The sequence below is a fragment of the Brassica rapa genome, chromosome A09, assembly GCF_000309985.2.
Source record: "Brassica rapa cultivar Chiifu-401-42 chromosome A09, CAAS_Brap_v3.01, whole genome shotgun sequence".
Taxonomy (NCBI): Eukaryota; Viridiplantae; Streptophyta; class Magnoliopsida; order Brassicales; family Brassicaceae; genus Brassica; species Brassica rapa.
Window position 1 is genome coordinate 29,004,234 of NC_024803.2, and position 19,492 is coordinate 29,023,725.

Sequence of the window (19,492 nt, forward strand, 5' to 3'; positions counted from 1 at the left end):
CTTTAACTCCTTAAAATTCCATCTCCCACTTCTTTTCTGGTCAAACAAATGAAACCCATCATGAATAATATAAAGGCTTATTTGTGTAATAGGTAATAACCAAAAGAAAAGAGAAAATTAGTTATTTAGAGCAAAGATAGAGAGAAATACAAAGAGGAAAAAAGGAAAGAGAGAGAAAAAAAATGAATTAATATTAGATTCTTTCCTCAATTCTTTTCTGGTCAAACAAATGAAACCCATCATGAATAATATAAAGGCTTATTTGTGTAATAGGTAACTAGATTTTAATCCGCACACCCGTGCGGGTGTATTTAAAAAAAAATGATGTATGATGCTATTTGCTTTTTATGTCATTATTTAGGGTTGGGCAAAAAACTCAAATTCGAAGAATCAAACCGATCTGATCCCAATCCAAATAAGTAGTACTAAATCCGAACCAGAATTGATTAAATATCCGAATTATTCAAAATTTTGGTATTTGAAGAATTGAAACCTAATCCGATCTGAACCGAATTATTTTTAATATATATAAAAACGTCTAGAATATATATGATACTTTTAAGTTCACATAAATGCTTGAAAATATATACAACTAATTAAACGTAAATATCTTAAATAGTTAAAAAATATTCAAAACTCCAAAAATACTTAAATAATTATTAATTCTCTATCCAAATATTTAAACCAAACCTATTTAAATTGGTTATCTAAATCAGAACCAAATCCTCAAAGATCTGAACTGAACACGAAATCCCAAAAAGACCCGAAAACGAACCCGAACACGCCCACCCATAATCACTAATATATATATATATATATATATATATATATATATATATATATATATATATGTTATCATAGGTTACAAAATATGTGTTATCATATAATTAATCATATTTTATATGTACCATCAAATAAGTTTTCTTATAATTAATAATATTTTATATGTATAATCATATAAATAATCATATATATTATATTTTAAAATTAAATGTGAAATATAAAAACCATAATTTAAGTTGGTGTTTGAAATTAGGCTTTGTATTGTATTTTTATTAAATATATTGAAAACATTTTTATAATAGTTATTGGAAAATATGTTAGTAAAAATCAAAATTTGAATATATGTATATTTTTGAATGAATTTTTGATATAAATCAATTTTAAGTTATTATTTTGATTTGAATATATATATCAAGTAACATATACCTATTAGTTTTTAATATAATGTAATAGACTTTCAATTTTTTTAGTAGCATAAGCCCATTATTTTTTTTCTAACTTACTATTATCCATGTTTTCAAACAGTACAATTTTTTTAACTACTATCCACATTACCAAACAATCTCATTTTGTACTTGAGTTTTAATAAGATAGATAACCAAAAGAAAAGAGAAAATTAGTTACTTAGAGCAAAGATAGAGAGAAATACAAAGAGGAAAAAAGGAAAGAGAGAGAAAAAAAAATATTTTGGTTACTTAGCAAAAAAAATTTATGGTTATAGAGTGCAATTTCCGATAACATAATAATAATATGCGTTCAAATCCGGATCTAATATTTTGGATTTTTGCTATTATGTTGATAAATTCTGATTTTTTTTTATCTTTATGTTATGGTTTGGTTCTTCTAGAATTTGATATTTGCTATCCATTAGTGATGTATATAATAATTATTTTCTATTTTTTTAAAATTGACTATTTTCTAATGCCCTTAAAATACAAGATTTTTATGATATTATATATTTTATTTTTTGGTAACTTAAAAAATATATTATTCATCATGATATGTAGACCAAATAGAAACCTGAAGTAATACTCCCTCTGTTTCATAAGACTTTTTCTTGGGTTCACCCCCTAGAGTGAACCTTTAGGTTTACCAACCAATAGAAAGTTGTCATTTTAGATCTAGTATCTTTTAATTAAGGAAACAAAATAACTTGCCAAATTATATTATGCTTTTAAAATAAAAATAAAAGATTAAATAAATAAAAATAACAATAGTTCTAAAAAAGATTATTTAAAAAAAAATATTTATTTTTAAGATTTAGAGTTTAGTGTTTAAGATTTATAATTTAGAATTTATCCAAATGTTTAGTGTTTTTCCAAGGGTTTAAGGTTTACCTAAGGGTTTATGGTTTACCCAAGGGTTTAGGGTTTTCCCAAGGGGTTTAGGGTTTAGGGTTTAGGATTAGAGTTTAGGGTTTAGTGTTTTGTTGACAACATGTTTAGTGTTTTTCTAAGGGTTTAGGGTTTACCCAATGATTTAGGGTTTACCCAAGGGTTTAGGGTTTAGGATTTGAGTTTAGGATTTAGTATTAGAGTTTAGGGTTTAATATTAGAGTTTAGGGTTTAGTGTTTTGTTGACAACATTATTAATTTTTTGAATTCGTTTTTTATATATTATTTTTATTTATTTTTAAATTTTATTTTGAAAATATAATATAATTTGCCAAGTTATTTAGTTTCCTTAATTAAAAGATACTAGATTTAAAATGAAAATTTTCTATTGGTTGGTGAATCTAAACAACATATTAAAAATTTATTTATTTTTAGATAAAGTTTCATAATAGATAAAGTTTTGGTTCTTTGCACACATATTAAAAATTTATTTTTTTCTAAACAAAACAACATTAAAATATAATTTAAAATTAATTTATTTAATTATAAACAAAAATTATAAAAATAAAATTAGCTACATAGTTTTTGATAAAGTTAAAGTTACCTAGATATGTAAAAACATCATCTATTGTAAAACGAAAATAATCACCTAAAATATCATCTACTAGGGCTGGCCCGCCCTACGGGCGGGATGAATATTTGAAAATAATTTAAATTGTTAGAATAAGTATTTAATGAAAATTTTTATTAATTAAAAATAGAAATATTAGTTAAATTTTGTACATGTTTTTTTTGAAGACTAAATAAACCATGCTATGTTGATAATTAGTTATATTTCTTTTTTTTGGGGGTGACATTACATATAATAACTTATGTGGTGCATTTTATATTTATTATAGTTGATTATTTGTATATATATATATATATATAAGTGAGAAGTTATTAATATTGTGTAAGTTGTGATTGAGATGTAAGAGTAAAGTTGTGATTGAGAAGTTATTAATATTGTGTAAGTGAGAAGCTATTAATATTGATTATTTATATTATTTATTTAAAATCTTAGGGGTTTTTAACTTGTTTTAGTTTTTTCCATTTTTGTTATGTTATTAACTTTAAAAGTGTTTATAAATTTTAAACTGCTAAATTCCCATTGAAATTTTGTGATTGAAGTTTAAATATTTATAATAAAATACAAATGATTACAAAAACATACGAAAGATATATTTGTATTGTATTTTTAATAACATATACCATATAAAACAATTTTATTTAAATTTAGATTTTAATAGTTGCATTGTATTTTTAATAACAATTATGGATTAGTAAAAAGAATATACTATTTGAATTTTTATTAATATATAGTGCTTTCCAACAGAATATGCGAATGATTATTATCTGAAAATAAGAAACATTTTGACTAAAATATTGTGTCGCGATACATGTGACCACGTCATTTTAATATATGAGATCATTAAGTGTCCAAATATTTTGTAATGTTATTTTCTCAGTTTCATAAGATAATTTGAATATATAATTTTGTTTCTAATGTTATTGGTTAGTGTATTTTAATAGTTTTGGAAATCCAAATTAAATATATTATTATTAGTTATATAATTGTAAAATATATATTGAAATCATGTTTTACCGGTGGCATGATTTAAAAATTATAATTCAAAACATGTGTTATTCAATCATACATATTTATTAATAAATTTGATTTCATAATGGATTTGAATAGATTTCTATATTTTTTTGGTTAAAATATAAATTTTCAAATCTAAAGGTAACCGAAAGAAAACCATCAGATTTTTAAATACTAATTTAAATTCGTATATTAAATTTTAGCATATGTATAATTTACTTTGATTTGTATATATTATTTGGATTTCTGAATCAACTAAAATACATAAACTAAATAATAATATATTTTCTTTGGAAATTTTAAATGTTTGGACTATTAAATCATGCAAATACTATGAAAAACAAATTGATCTAAAATTGGTATAAAACTATTTCCATGTATGAAATACAATATTTTTACCAACCTAAAATTATAGTTTATTATACCATCACCTATTACTGTTATTTTTGTAAAACAATATTTTAATTTTAGATCGAACTTCAAGATTACTCTTTTGGTAACTGTTGCCTTAATAATCTCGGTTCTAATACATCAGCCGTTGAAATAAAATGTTATTAATAAAGTAAGTTACAGGTGGTAACTAAAATTCAGAAACCGAGATGACTTAACTCTTCTATTATAACGTAGACTTATACATTTATAAAACAGATCATACATAATCAACTTCTTCACATCAGACTCACTTATGTGACCATTTTCTAGGATTTCCTTGTGAGATTGGGTTTGTTCAGTTCCATTAGACTCAATTTCTTCGCCTTTGACTCTTCTATTCTTCTTCCATAAATTCTTCTTTCCATTTTCTCAACTCTTGTTCTACGCCTAACTCTTCTTCTTTAGCCTTCTCAATTTCTTCTGCAAGTGTTTTTTGCTTCTTCCTCTCCAAGTTACCTTGTCTATTTCTCTAGCTTCCTCGGTCTTAGAACAACGGTTGCAACCATTGTATTGGCTTCTTCTTCAGCATCATGAGCACGCTAGCTAAGCAGACGGCGGCTAATCTCAACCTCTCTGAACCCTTAGCAGCCTTAGTTTATTCCCAAGTTGCAAATAAAATGGTCTCCATTGTACTTGTCCCAGCCTTTGCTTGCTCTGCTTCTTCTTGAGACTTTCGAAGCTCTCCAGTGAATGATTTTTCTTCCCTGTGACAGTGAATAATTTTTCTTCATCAGCCTTTGAGTTGCTTTCTGCGGCTGCTTCGGTAGCACCGCTATTTATCTTCTGGCTTCTTCTTCCTTGGACTCAGAAATAGCTATTATCATGTTATACAACCATCACTCGCCAGCAAAACAAACCTGGATAAACAGAAGGCATTGTTTACTAAAAGCATGAGAAATGAAACTAAAAATCATCTTTCTTGGTTCTTAAAAAAAAAATATATGGTAACAAAACCATAAACTCCGAATTATCACAATATGCTTAATTCTATGGAGGGACATCAAGAGAATCTAGGAATGATATCTTTTTTTAATTCTCTGAAATCCGCAACCATAAGCTATCAGTATTGTGAAACACTAACATCTAACAACCTAAAATCAGACAACAACCCCACAAAGTTGTAGTTTTATGACAATACAATGAAGCATTTCTCTCCCACCAATCATCAAAGAGTATGCAAACCTAAAGCCAACTGAAGCATAAACCTTAAGATTAAAACTTGGGAGAACTGTAAAGTAGACAGACCTTTGGTTTTGGGGTGACTTTAACAGCAACCTCCTGACCCTTGAGCTCTCATTCTTGAACTTAGGCTAGCAGAGCAAGTGCAACCAAAATGACCTCTCCCGATCTCTCCCATCTGAAACTGCATACCTCTGTATTCAGAAAACATACTGACAACACGTTAGTTTGTAGTAACTAAAATAAAGAGAGCCCAGCAAATTATTATTTTACAGAACCAGACAAAATCAAAATCAGACATTTTTTTATTAGGTAGAACTTGTTGCAGTTTTTAAAAATAGTAATAAGAATTTGCTCACTCTTTATGATGAAGATGTACTAAGACACCGTACCTCTGCAAACTGCTGTTGATGTCCATAATACTTGTACTGTATCTATCCGTCACCGTGAAGTTTGTTTCTGTTGGTAGAATGACGGTTAGAATGAGAAGGGTGGAAAAGTGTTTGGTTATTCAAACTCTAAGGCAGCTGTATCTTCTTTTTAGGCTTGTTGAGCTTTTTCTTCTTCTTTCTACAAAAAGATGTCACAGACTCACAGTTAGCCAAGTTCAGTATTACTAAAGCAAGAGGCCTAAACAACACAGAACTGCAGATAAGTTAATTGACCCACCAACTTCCACTCATCTGCCTAGCATTCCTCATCCTTTACTCGTGTGTAGCTTCTTCAGCCTATGCCAGACTGAAGAAATTTTTATTAGGAAAACATTGCCACGTACTAACGCTACAATCTTAAACTTTCACAGTTATGGCCTGTAACTGTTCAACTGATATTCTTGTAGTTTCCCATCCTAGCTACTTGGTTACATATGTGAATTAGATAGAACAATCAACAAACAAATAAATAATCTGGAAAACTTGGTTAAATGATTCAACACAACGCAAAAGTTCAATAACATAATCAAGGACAAAAAAAAGTTGGTAAGTGGATTCACACGACGAAGTCGTTACAAATATAATCGGATTTTTTTTAATAGATTGATAGGATGCTTCAGATTGTAGGGATGCTAACCTTATTATAGTTGAACCTCCACAGATTGATTTCTAGATTGGATCAGTAGGAAGAAGATGAATAAATTGCTCCCAAACTCTAGATTCGCTACTGCGCAGATTGATTGTTGGATCAGTGAATCGATAGAAACCTTAGAATTTCCTACAGGGGAGAAGAGAGAGCGTGAAACGATAAAACAAAAAAATCTTCATCTCTCTTTATATCGATATGGGCTTAATAAAGCAAAGTGCACATACAGAATATGAAGCCAAGCCCAACGGAATCCGATGAAAAAATAAATGAAACTGTGCGTTTAATAGGGTGGACACGTGTCAGCGCGAGGGAACTCGACTTTCCTAGCTGGAATCTGATGTGGAGGCCTCAGGAGTGAGGTAACTCTACTTTATATATGTAGATATTGAACATCTATATTGAAACAGATGGAGTAACAACGAGTCTACATTTATTGGTCAGGGGTGAGAATTGGTTGGCTCGTACATTTTGACCGTTTGACTCCACTTTTATATGATGGGATTATATGAACCGTACAATCAGCAGCAAGGAGGGATTTATCAATCAGCTATTGTCAGTGGTCCAATGAGATTATGAGATTCAGTTTATAACTTATTGAATTCAAAAATAAAAAATCACAAAATAAACTAACAAAACTTTGTGAACTAAAAAAGGAAAATTTCAAAATACCACTATAAAAATACCATTATTTTCTATCTATATTAAAAACATCCTTATATAGATTCATATTTGTTTATATAAGACTGTTTATAAAAATACAAATTTATAAACCTTTACAAACCATATAAAATCCAATATTATTATAGATCTTCGTAAGATAACATAATAAAATGTTTCAAAGTTTTATTAAACTTACTAACATGTTTATGACTTATGAGTATTATATTATATTTATAGCATAAGAATGTTCAAAATTATAAACCAATTTATAAAAATGGTTTATTTGAAAATCCTACTCATTCTTGAAAAAATAGTATCATTTACTTTTCAAAATTTTCTTTAATAGAAAGCTCTGACTCTGAGAATAAAGAAAAAGTGAATTATAAAATTTGATCGAAAACCCAAAGAAAAAAATGGATATTGAAAACTCGATAGGTACACAATTGTGTATGATCGAAAAATGTTACATGGAGAGCAAAACTATTAAATAAATTAAACATTAAGGAGTCCTACCATAATGCAAAACCATGACATGATCACTAGTTGATGAATCCCGAAGCGAGGTGAATGACGGAGAGGATGATGATTTTGGACTCCATATTGTATCTCTTACATGCTGCATCGTCAACAACGGCGATAATTGTTGTCCTCTGCATCTTATCTCTATCTGTTTCCATTCGCATACATAAAACAAACCAAAATGAGTCAAAATCACAAATTAACATGATCTGCAAAATTTTATAACCGATTTGATAACCTGCTGGCTGTTGAAAACATTACCCCCTCTATGACTATAACCACTTAACTTCGAATTTTATGTGTTTTTTTGTCAACAACATTAAAGAAACTTGGGCGGTGTTTGTTGTCGTAGTTAATGTAATGTATTCCTTACCCTAAAATCACATTTTTCATCGACTTGACGCCAAAGAAACGAAGTGAAACATACAAAAGCATCAAGAACAACTAAATTTTGGTCAGCTGACACTACAACGGGTAATGAATATTAAAAAATGCACTATAAAAAGAAAATTCATTCGAGTTCAGAAAATTGTCGCTATAGATTAGAAAGAAAGGGGAAAGACAAACCAAAATCTGGTCAGTTCCGGAAGGCTAACCGAGGCTGACACTACGGTGTAAAACCTGCCCGCCACTTTTAATCATAACGGGGGCCTAGCATGACTTTTCCCATAATGTGAACGTAAAAAAAAAAAAATCAACACTAGATTCATCTTACACTCGAGGATATTATGTTTACTTTTGGAAGAATAATAATTCAACAAGAAATGAATTTTAGCGTTATACTCTCACCTCAAAATCACGTTTTCATGCACGTTTAATTCATCCAAAAAGATGCAAGTGTTCCTTTACGTAATCAGATAAAGTTTTGTTCTATTTTGCTGTTGAAATGTCAAGCGTTCAAATCTAGTCTTCTAGTTATTGAAATACGTTGTTTTATGTTCTATTTTAGGAACGTGATTGGTTGGTGAGGAGACAATCAAGTTATTTCAAAACGTATGCAAGTGCACCACTTGTGATTATGATGCGACATTTTGCACGTAACTTTAAGCCCACTTTAAAATTCTATTACGAAATAAAACATAGATATCTGCTATTAGACGAGAATAGCTGACCTTAGCAAAGCATAAGCGTGACGACAGGGTTTGTTTACTACAATTCCACTTTTAAAAAACTGATCAACCAAAGATTATTGATTCCTAAATATATAGCCTTCCTGGTGAAGAAGGTATCTCTCGAAGAATAGAAAAGGTAGGTAATGATATCTATGTCATTTGCTCAATAAATACATGACTGCCATCTAAATTTTCGGTTGTTAACCTACAGTCGTGAAATTGGTTTATATATGTGTGAATATGTTACTATAGTATAAAGGGTATTGATCTATACTATTAAAAGGGAATGAGTTTTAAAAAATCTACCAATGAAAAGTTGTTGGACCCTTTCATTAAACTTAACTATTTTTTTGGTCTCACCTTATATTTCTCTAACCATGCAATAGTCAATTACCTTATATTTCTCTAACTATGCAATAATCAATTACCTTATATTTCTCTAATTTAGTTTAATAACATATTCTAAATATATATATTCTAAATATATTGTTATAATGATTTTTGATAAGAATATATTATAGATGCGATTGAAAATTTATATTATTAAAAGAAAATATTTTTAAAAAAATTTATAAAAAAATTTATAACATCTATATAAAACTCTTTATTTTTTATCCTACCATTAACTACAATAACTATAAATAATTTAAATAAATCCTATTATTATTTCTCATTTTGTATGATACACTTCTCTAATTATTTTTCTTATTATCATCCAATGTTATTGTTGTTATTCAATAACGTTATATACATCATATATTATGCTCAAAGATGGATATATAATATTTAGATATCAATTATTAAAATGAAAGCATATATCATACAACATATTATATCATGTCATCTAACATTATATAATTCTAAATATTTACAAAATCAAATTTAATAAAAAAAAACACTTTAGCAAATCATTTGGTAAAACAAAATTATATATATTTACGTTAAATTATTTTTTATTACATTAATATATTAGAAGTTTCATTCATCTCTTAAAATATTATTGAAGATTAGATTTTTTCCTACCATATAAACCAAATGCCGGGTCACACTTGATTGCATGTTTTTTCGAAGTTTGCATGCTTTAAATTAACGAGTTTTCATTAAATCTAAACCAGCTTATGTACAAGTCATCGTGTTTACTGGTTCGACGACGGGTCCAAACTTAATATAAATATTATATAAAAGTATTGTTCTCATCTAATTGAAACTAATTTATTATAAAATAACAGACGCACTGAGTCTAATCAATCCATATAATTTTTTTTGAAAAAAGTAATCAAACGATTAAAAATATAATTACATAATAATAATTTTTTTGACATAATAATAATTTTGTAACATAATAATGTATAACAAAACTAAAATACTAATTCATATCATATATTTTTATCAACTGAAAAATAACCCGCGCTTTTAAGCGCGGGTCAAAATCTAGTTCTAATTTAAATGTCATGAACACTGAACAGTATCACTACTACTCTACTAGAGGGAGATTTATCAATCGGCTTAACGAATATTCTCTAATTTGATGAACATTAACAACTTTAAAAAAAAAACATTAACTTTAAACGCGTAGTATATTTAAAATTTAATATTTTTTAAACTTTAAAATCATAATTGTGATGGATTTCTTGATTTTGACTTTATATACGAGTTAAATTATTGATATCATGATGTGTGATGTGAGCAGAAATTGATTTTTTAACAAACGTAAGCAATTTTTCTTCAGTAATTTCTTACAAATATTTGTAACTTCTCAAATAATATGTAGAAATTCGCCTGATGATCTTGTCTATAACTTTTAATAGCAATATTTCTATTGGGTCATCTTCATATTGCAAAACTAGTTTAAAAGTTAAAAAGAAAATTATGTTTTTGATCGCTTCTTTGAAGCATGGGAATTTAAATGTGTGTGTATATATAATTAAGTAGTGGGAAGTAATACTTTTTTAACTATTTTTACGAAACTGAAAGTAATCGTCTATTTACCCTACAATTGCCATATAGATTCTGCGGTAATCAAAGAGAATGTGTTGAAAAGGCAGAAGAGAGATGTTACTATTTCTTAATTAATACAAATTATTATCATCACTTTGATTAGAATAAATCACAATTTAAAATGCTTGAAATCGACTTTGATTTAACATTTAAATGGAGTATCAACTAATTAACTGAATAGGAAAAAAATTCAATTATAAAGATTAAAATTAGTGAAGATTTGTAATGCTTGTGAGTGGGAAAGACAATTCTTTTGGCTCGATGGAAAAGACAAAGTTAGCCATGCATGCATCAATGCTTTCAAATCACGTTTTTCATGATCAAATGGTTATTTGAGTAAGAATTTTATATGTCACCTTGTGATGGTTTCGCTAAGTTTTAGTAATTGGACCAAATATCAATATATTCTTGCGACGACATGCAAGCTCGAAAGAAAACAAATAAAAAAAAACGAGAACATAAGCATTAAACGGATGTTTCGACGTTAGTTTATACGTCAAGTGTTCTAGAAAATGTTAGCCGTTTATTATACATTCTTTTTGCTATATAGAACAAAATTTTTTATATATAATAATAAGCAAACGCTAATCTATTAATTATGCGGGATAATTAACAAAATCGACAAGTTTGATCACCACCTAATCAATGTCTAAAAGGTCGCTTTTCTAAACCTGATAGATTGAATACACCGTGTATGTACTAATGTACACAGACATCTACGCATGCAGTTGATTCTTGTATGGCAAAAGACTTCTTATCACATGAACATATATTTGTGAGCCTATATCTAGACAACATAGGAACATGCAATATACTTGATTATTGTACATTCTGATTAACCAGAGCATCTACGCACGCAAATACGCATTAAGCTTTTGAGGTTGGATTAAGATATCCGTTCTTTTGTGGTTTCTACTATTCTCAAGGCAGAGGCATGCCTGATGACTCAGAGTTGTTTTATTCCAAAAATAATATCATCATAAATTATTATTAATATAACTATATTATAGTCTAAAACTGAAAGGGCCAGTTATAGTTCCCCTCTCGTTTTCCATTCCCCTACGTGTACATATTATAACAATTATAAAGTTAATTATTATTGTTAAGGTGGTGGGTATTTTGATAAACGTTCAATCAAAAACCTAACTAACAACTATTACTTATGTTTCAAAATATTACATATTTTAGATTTTTTACACATTTTAATAAAACACATTAAATTTGCATAATTTTTTGTGATTTTATTTTTTCAATAATTTTAAGCCAATAAAAATCTAATAAATCCAATTTTTTTAAAGTTTGCAATTAGTTAATAAAACATGAAAATACAAAAAAAAAGATTTTTTTGAAATAATTTTTTCTCTCAAAAATATGTACGTAACTTTATAAAACGGCGAGAGTATTTTATTTATAAAGAAGATAAATACTAATTTTTGGGTGATCAAAATTATTACTAGAGAGTGTTTTTGAGGGGAAAAAACTTGTTAGGAATCATTAAGCCAGAGTTATGAATATGTAGATTGAAATTGATTGATTCAACAAAGGAATCGAGGTTAAAATCCGAACCCTAGGTTATTCGTGAGTATATATTAGGTTTTAACACTAAATTAAGGATGTTTTGTAGCTCTCAATATTCAGAAACTGGTTTCACTCACCTACGTTACTATAATTTGAATATTTCTAGCTCACATTTATTGAACAAAGTTATGAAAATTACGTCGGTGCACAGAAAAGGCAATTACGACACCATGACATCAGACGTGCGACCTAATAAGTTGGGGATTTAGTTCTACTGTCATTTTCATTTCATATCGACAAAACTTAGAAGATTAAAAAGCATATATAAAAGAATTGGGAGTTTAGATATTTACCTCAGATTCACTATCCAGTTGAAGCTTCATCATAAGGTACTTAATTAGCAATCTAACTGTGATTTTCCCGTCTCTTATCCATGCAAATTCAAAACATAATAGTAAGTAATCGTTAGTAACTTCCATATATAAATCAAATTTAAATAATGTATGAGACAAAAATAGACTTACTTGATTCTCAAGTAGCGTTTATTAACTTGAGGCAAAAACGGTTCCTTTTCCCTGCGTTCACAAATCCAGTTTTATCAAAACATATGCACATCTGTTACAGACTAATATAAACATATGAAGAAAAGGTAAGAGATGTCTTAATTACTGAAAGTGTGAAGCTTGAAGAAGAAACCAAAGACCAGAATGTGGTCTTCTTGGAGGATCAAGAACCCTAAACTCCGAGCTTGGTCCAGCTCCTCCCTCTTCCATACAACAACTCCTTGTAACATTGTTATTGTTAATAACGTTACGCTCACTCATCATTCCTAATGATGATGGTCTACATGGCGCCGTATATTGAGGTATCCATGGCGTTGAAGATGGAAACGAAAACGCGGCGTTGATCAACGTTTGTGGCCGAGTTAATTGATGATTGTAAACCAACGACGCTCCGGGCATCGTTAGCAATTGATCATGACAATATGGAGGCTGCTGCGGTTGCTGCGACTGCGGGTGGTCTTCTACACTACTACTAAACGCTCCTGCCGCGGTTGAGGTTGAGGAGAACAAACTGAGCTCTAACGAGTTTTCTCTCCCACGTGCGTTTTTGCTACAACAACGTTGGAGCTTATACGACGCCGTGTTGTTGGTGTTCTCCTCAGGGCCTATACCTAAGCGGAGCCAAGATTTATCTTTGTTATCTTCTATGTTAATACAAGAAACAACGTCGTTCTTTGATGCGGATCCATTGTCTTTGTTGCCCTGAGGGGAGGAGATGTATGCTATTGGATCGGAGACGGAGCATGTTTCTCCACTAGAATCTTGATTGTTTATTGTTGCTTCTCTGATCATCTCTGCCTCCGTGAAACCGCCTCGGCCACCGCTGCAACCGCCGTAGCTGAAAACGCCTATAAGGGGTGAGGAATCAAGAGGAACCATATTGGCCATATGATCTCAGCATGAGCCCATATATGGAGGGATTGTTGGAAAAGTGAGAAGAGAGCTTAGAGAAGGCATGGTTTTGTGGAGAGGAAATGATTCTCATGAAGAAGATAAGGGTTTTGTTTATTTATATTTATTCATTTTCTCCTTTTACAGATATTTTATACATATATATGTACTTTTTAATTATACTATATGCGTGTAGGGTTGTGAGTGAGAGAGGACGAGGAAGAGAATTATTCCTTTGCAAATCTTACTTTCCATTAATTCTCTTTGTTTGGAAGCTTGTGGGAATGTAAGGAAGAGAGAGAGGAGTGTGATGGTCTCTCTGTCTGTCAGACTTATATTCAATAAAAATATCTGAATTATGAATTTTTTCATGTACGTAGAGATCATATATACGTAATGTATAAAAGGCTTATATAATTCAGGAATACACTTTTTCTTTTACTTACTCAAAATGATTTAACAATATTAATTATTTCTGTAAAAGTTTATTTGGGTTTTATTGACTTTTAAAGGACGAAAGGTATGCCTATGAGAGAAAAAGGATGAATTGTGGTGTGTTCGATCCAGCTAATCGCTTTTTTTTTCAGGCCATGTTCCGATGACAAAAAAACTGACAGCCAAAGTTATTAATTTGTTTTCAACGAATTAAAATACTAATATCCTTTAAAAAGTTTATTTTTAGCCCTAATGTGCCATTTTTAAATGGGATTTTTGGGATATTTTTTGATGTAACTAGATTGTAACGATCGCTTCCAAAGTAGTCTCTTTTATAACGAATACTGTTTACGAATGTAGTCTTATCGAATTTGATTCTTATTATATGTTTACAGTCTTTTATTTTGCTATCCAGCAGAAGTTATCCACATCACTTTTCCATAATTTTCCATATATATATTTTATATGGTGACAAAATTACTCAAAAGGCTATAAAAAGCAATCGCGACTGCTGGTTTGGTTTTACGTTTGCACAGAAGTTCATGAATGTATATAATGAAAACATGTTGCGTTTGCACAGATTTAAAATTAAGAAGACGATTTGTAATGATATCAACTAATTTATCTTCAATTGCGATAATTGATTCTCCTAAAAAAACTATCATTGCAATCTCCTTTTTGTTTTCGACAAAAATCACTCATTTCCGAAAATATTTTAACAGTCTTACAACTTTATCTTTTCATTGAAGTCTTACGAAAAATAGCATCATAAGTTAATCATATGTAACAACCATGACAAAAGAATTTGTGACTATCGAGGCTAGTGGATATTCGATTTGTTAGTGTTGAATTTTTTTTATATAGCTAATTTTTGTTTGGTATGTGAAAGTATTTCGGCCATATATAGAAAGTAAACTAAATTATTGTTGACAATATTGTTATATTGCTAATAGTTTCAATACGTTTGCTAGATTGTATTATTATTTTTACGTTTTGCACGTATATATATGTATATATATATATATATATCATATCTTAAATAAGTTAAGTGTTCGCGGGGTTAACGAAATGGATGATCTACTTACATTAAACAATTTTGTTTTACTGCGATACTTATCTACCTTAGATGTGATTGATGGTTTTTTTATTACTAATGTATAAAACACATGTACGTGCATCTTGTTAATATGTTTTTTGTAAGAAAAAATTAAAAATCAAACTTAGTAAAAAAAATTCAAAAATATAAGTAGGACAAATGAAGTACCATAGTTGCACTTATTACATATATGGATATAATAGAGAAAGAGAGTGCATGAGTGAGTTGATTAAATATTAAAGTAGTTTTTTTATTAAAAATGCGGCAAGTGGAATGGGCAGAGAGTGGAGAGGAATATGATGACAATACCTGTCAAAATGTCAATAATAAGATAGATTACTTGGAATAATACATAATAATAAAATATGTATACATGCATGATGGGAAGTTGAATCAAACTAAAAGAAAACCATAAAAGGGAGCGTGAAGAAAGAATGAAAGACTAATAATAAAGAAATGATGCAAGGAGTAGAAACTGATAAAGCATGTATTCTTTTTATTTGTATATACGATGAAAGGTGGGTATTAACCAAGCAGTGATAATCCAATAGTAAAAGATTTTGGAGTACGACGTAAACCATTTATCTTGGGTTTATTTCTATTTCTGGGAACAATATTGCAATTTGGATATGAGTTTTGGTCCATACAATTACATAGTAGTCCAACAACAAATGATCTAGTTACCCTCTGCATTAATAGGAAGACATTTGAAACCATATTAGGCATGACAATATTCTGTAGCACTATTTTGTGATTCTCTAAAAATTGACTGGATCAACTGACATAAAAAAAAAATGGAGCTATTAAATATATATGATGGTTGTAAGACACATAAATATAGAAAAAATTATAAAAGTGGAAAAAATAAAAACTCAAAAAGAAAGGAAAAAATAATGAAAAAGAGAATTGGGCATGCATGATGGTGTTTGGTATCCGCAGAGCCCGAGGACCCAAACTACAGATGAGGTGGGGACTCTTCTGATCTTTCTCTGAACTCCATGTGACCCCCACAATTCATCTACATTATACACATAACACATGCATATATACTTTTTATTCCGATTGTCTTTTACGTTTTTGGTTATATATATCCTTTATATCTTTCACATAGACCGTATAGTTGTGTGTAATCGTAGCTGCTGCTGGCAATTTTTACCTTCGAACTATTATGTAAACTTTTTAGTCGATATCAACCGAAATGATACTGGAAACGTTAGTCGACAGTGGTCGAAAAAAAGATGGACAATAAAAGGAGAGTTGTTTGAAGCAACGAGTTTGAGTTTTGGCCGTGAGAAAGGAAATATATTTAACAAAACTCCTAATTAATTAAACCCTTTATCAAAAAAAGAAAAGAAAAATCCTAATTAATTGCAAAACGTTTGACGAAATGGTGACATAATAATAAGTGACCGACTATTCCTTTTGTTAAATATGTCTACTATAATGTAGTTTTTTCTCAAAGATGTACTTGGAATACATAATGATGGTGGGATGGGGAAATATTTGGGAATCCCAGAGGATATTAGTGGCTCTAAATGCAAACTCTTTGCATTTCTAAAAGATAACCTGATGCATAGAGTAAATGGTTGGACTCGGAGATGGCTCTCAAAAGGAGGAAGAGAGGTTATGATCAAATCCATTTTGCTCGCGCTGCCAACATACGTTATGTCGACATTTCTGCTCCCATTGGAGATTTGTGAGAATCTTGCTAGTGCCATTGCACAATTCTGGTGGAGCTCGAACCCACCAAAGAGAGGTATACACTGGGCGAAATGGGAAAAGGTTTGTTTACCTAAAGAAGAGGGCGGGATCGGATTCCGCTTAATTCATGAGTTTAATCTAGCACTTTTGGCAAAGCAATTATGGAGATTGGTCCAATACCCTGATTCTCTGGTTGCCCGAGTGATGAAGGGCAGATATTATAGGATGACCTCGCCGATAAGGGCAATCTCGGCAAGCAGCCCATCATATGTGTGGACAAGCATTTACGCTGCAAGGAAACTTTTGTGTCTGGGGATTAGACAGAAGATTCATTCTGGTTATGAGGTCAAGGTATGGGAGGATCCGTGGATCCCAACTACGCCTGCTAGACCAGCTGCACCTGTAGCGCCAGTGATGCACCCGAATATGAGAGTTAGTGATCTGATTAACCAGGAAACGAAGGAATGGGATGTAGGATTACTAGAGGATTATGTTCAGCCTGGTGACATACCACTCATCCGTAGTATGGCCATAAGCTCTAGCCATCGCCGTGATACATTCTGCTGGAGTTACACGAGAAATGGACAGTATACGGTTAAATCTGGATACTGGGTTGCTCAAAATCTATTGAAGTCAGAAGAGGAAAAAATAGTGCTGGAACCAAGTATCACAAAGCTTCAAGCCTTTGCTTGGAAGCTGAAAGCGCCAAGAAAGATGTGCCATCTTATTTGGCAATTGATAACGGGACAGGTGGCAGTGACGAGGAACCTAGTCAGGCGGAATATGAGGTGTGATAATTATTGCCCGAGGTGTGGAGAAACAGATGAATCCGTAACTCATGCAATATTTGAATGCCCACCAGCTCTCCAAGTATGGTCCTTATCAGCAACCCCTACAAGTCCAGGGATATTTCCACTGCCGAGCGTCTACACAAACATGGATTATTTATTCTGGAGGAAGAATGCCATCATTCAGCCGGACCAAGATAGGGATCCTTATCCTTGGATAATATGGTATATTTGGAAGGCTCGCAATGATAAACTTTTCAGAGGTATAGATAGAGATCCTTTGGAGCTTGTTCGACATGCAGAGAGTGAATGCCAAGCATGGTTTAATGCAAATGAGATGATTGCACCAGTAGGACAGGCCAACGATAATGAGGTGAACCAAGCCATAAGTTTGGGTAATATTTGCATGCTAGATGGATCGTGGACAGCTTCTGACAGATTTAGTGGATGTGGTTGGATCTGGACTGACAGTGCGGAAAACGTGCAACTTATGGGAACACGAAATTTCACTCGTTGTGAATCAGCACTACACTCGGAGGTAGAAGCACTGCGATGGGCGATGGAGAATATGCTTCAACACTCACCGTGCCAGAGATTTGGAACAGACTGCAAGGAACTAATCGCCATGATAAAGGAACCTCAGGAGTGGCCAAGCTTCGCGACAGAACTGGAAAAAATAGAGACCCTGCAGATTTGTTTCCCGGAATTCGAGATCATCTATGTGCCACGAGTGCGCAATCAATCCTCAGATTTTTTAGCTAAGACTGCAAGAACTTTTCGTAAGGAGTTATTTTTTATTGGTTGTTCTATTCCGGTCTGGTTACCCAGACCACCTCAAGTTTGAGTAATAGAATGGCCGTTTGACGTCAAAAAAAAAAAAATGTAGTTTTTTCTTGTCAGCTATGCCTATAATGTAGTTATGTAAGAAAAAGGTTGTAAAATAAACTAAATATAAAAGTGTAGTTTCTCAACAAAAAAAAAAAAAGTGTAGTAAAGAGCCTTTTTAAGCATGCATATTAGATGCGATCGTAATATTCATTTAGGTGTAGTATTGTCTTTTCATTTGGTAAAAGCACTCAGACTCTTAATATATATATATATATATATACACACACACACAAAATGTAATAAATTAAATCTATAGTAACTGAAAAGGTATATAATAGAGTTCTGCTTTGATACCATCTAAATTATTTATAAACCAATGAAAAACGGCGAAGATATGAAGCGAGAAGAACATATTTTCACTTACTTTAACCCACCCCCACCCCAAAAATAACATATTTTCACTTTTTATCAGTCTGGTTTTAAACTCAACGGTTTTGTTTTTGGTCAAACAAACTCAACAGTTTTTCGACATCACACTGCAACTCAATTCGATTTTTTCTTACAATTTAAATTCTCTAGAATCGATCTCTTTTGTTCAGTTGTGATACCTGGACGAGTCTAATCATTCCAAATTATCCTTAGGACTGCCTTACGATTCTATTACAACACGCCTGAAAAGCTGTGCTCCGTTCGTCTCTTGACACGTTTGTGGTTGTATATGCAAACAGAAACTCTTAACTCAGTAGGCCAATATTTCTGTTTTTGTTGACCACACCAAATGTAATATTCTGGCTAAAGGCTTTCATTGGGTTATGTGTCGTCATGTGAGATTTATAATATTTGGACACACTTTCATCCTCCCAACATTTGATGCGCATACGAAATTACTTTCAACTAACCTCTAAATTAGTCCGTGTCTTCACCTCGCCCAAA

At 30.9% G+C, this 19,492-nt stretch overlaps 1 protein-coding gene across 3 annotated transcripts; it reads right to left on the minus strand.

The window, feature by feature from the left end:
- Positions 1–4,276: 4,276 nt before the first annotated feature.
- Positions 4,277–13,769, minus strand: LOC103838994 (protein LAX PANICLE 2). Of its 3 annotated transcripts, none has more exons than XM_033279232.1 (9): positions 12,927–13,769; positions 12,782–12,832; positions 12,611–12,683; positions 7,624–7,777; positions 6,439–6,579; positions 6,040–6,108; positions 5,763–5,940; positions 5,437–5,564; positions 4,277–5,048 (listed from the first exon to the last, which is right to left on the minus strand). In XM_033279232.1, the coding sequence occupies exons 1-5, from the start codon at positions 13,706–13,708 to the stop codon at positions 6,443–6,445; spliced, it is 1,197 nt and encodes a 398-aa protein (XP_033135123.1). In that variant the 5' UTR covers positions 13,709–13,769; the 3' UTR covers positions 4,277–5,048; positions 5,437–5,564; positions 5,763–5,940; positions 6,040–6,108; positions 6,439–6,442. The 3 variants fall into 3 exon arrangements, with proteins under 3 accessions (XP_033135123.1, XP_033135124.1, XP_009113708.2); XM_033279233.1 differs by having other exon boundaries at positions 5,730–5,940; XM_009115460.3 differs by lacking the exon at positions 6,040–6,108.
- Between the last annotated feature and the right edge of the window lie 5,723 nt (positions 13,770–19,492).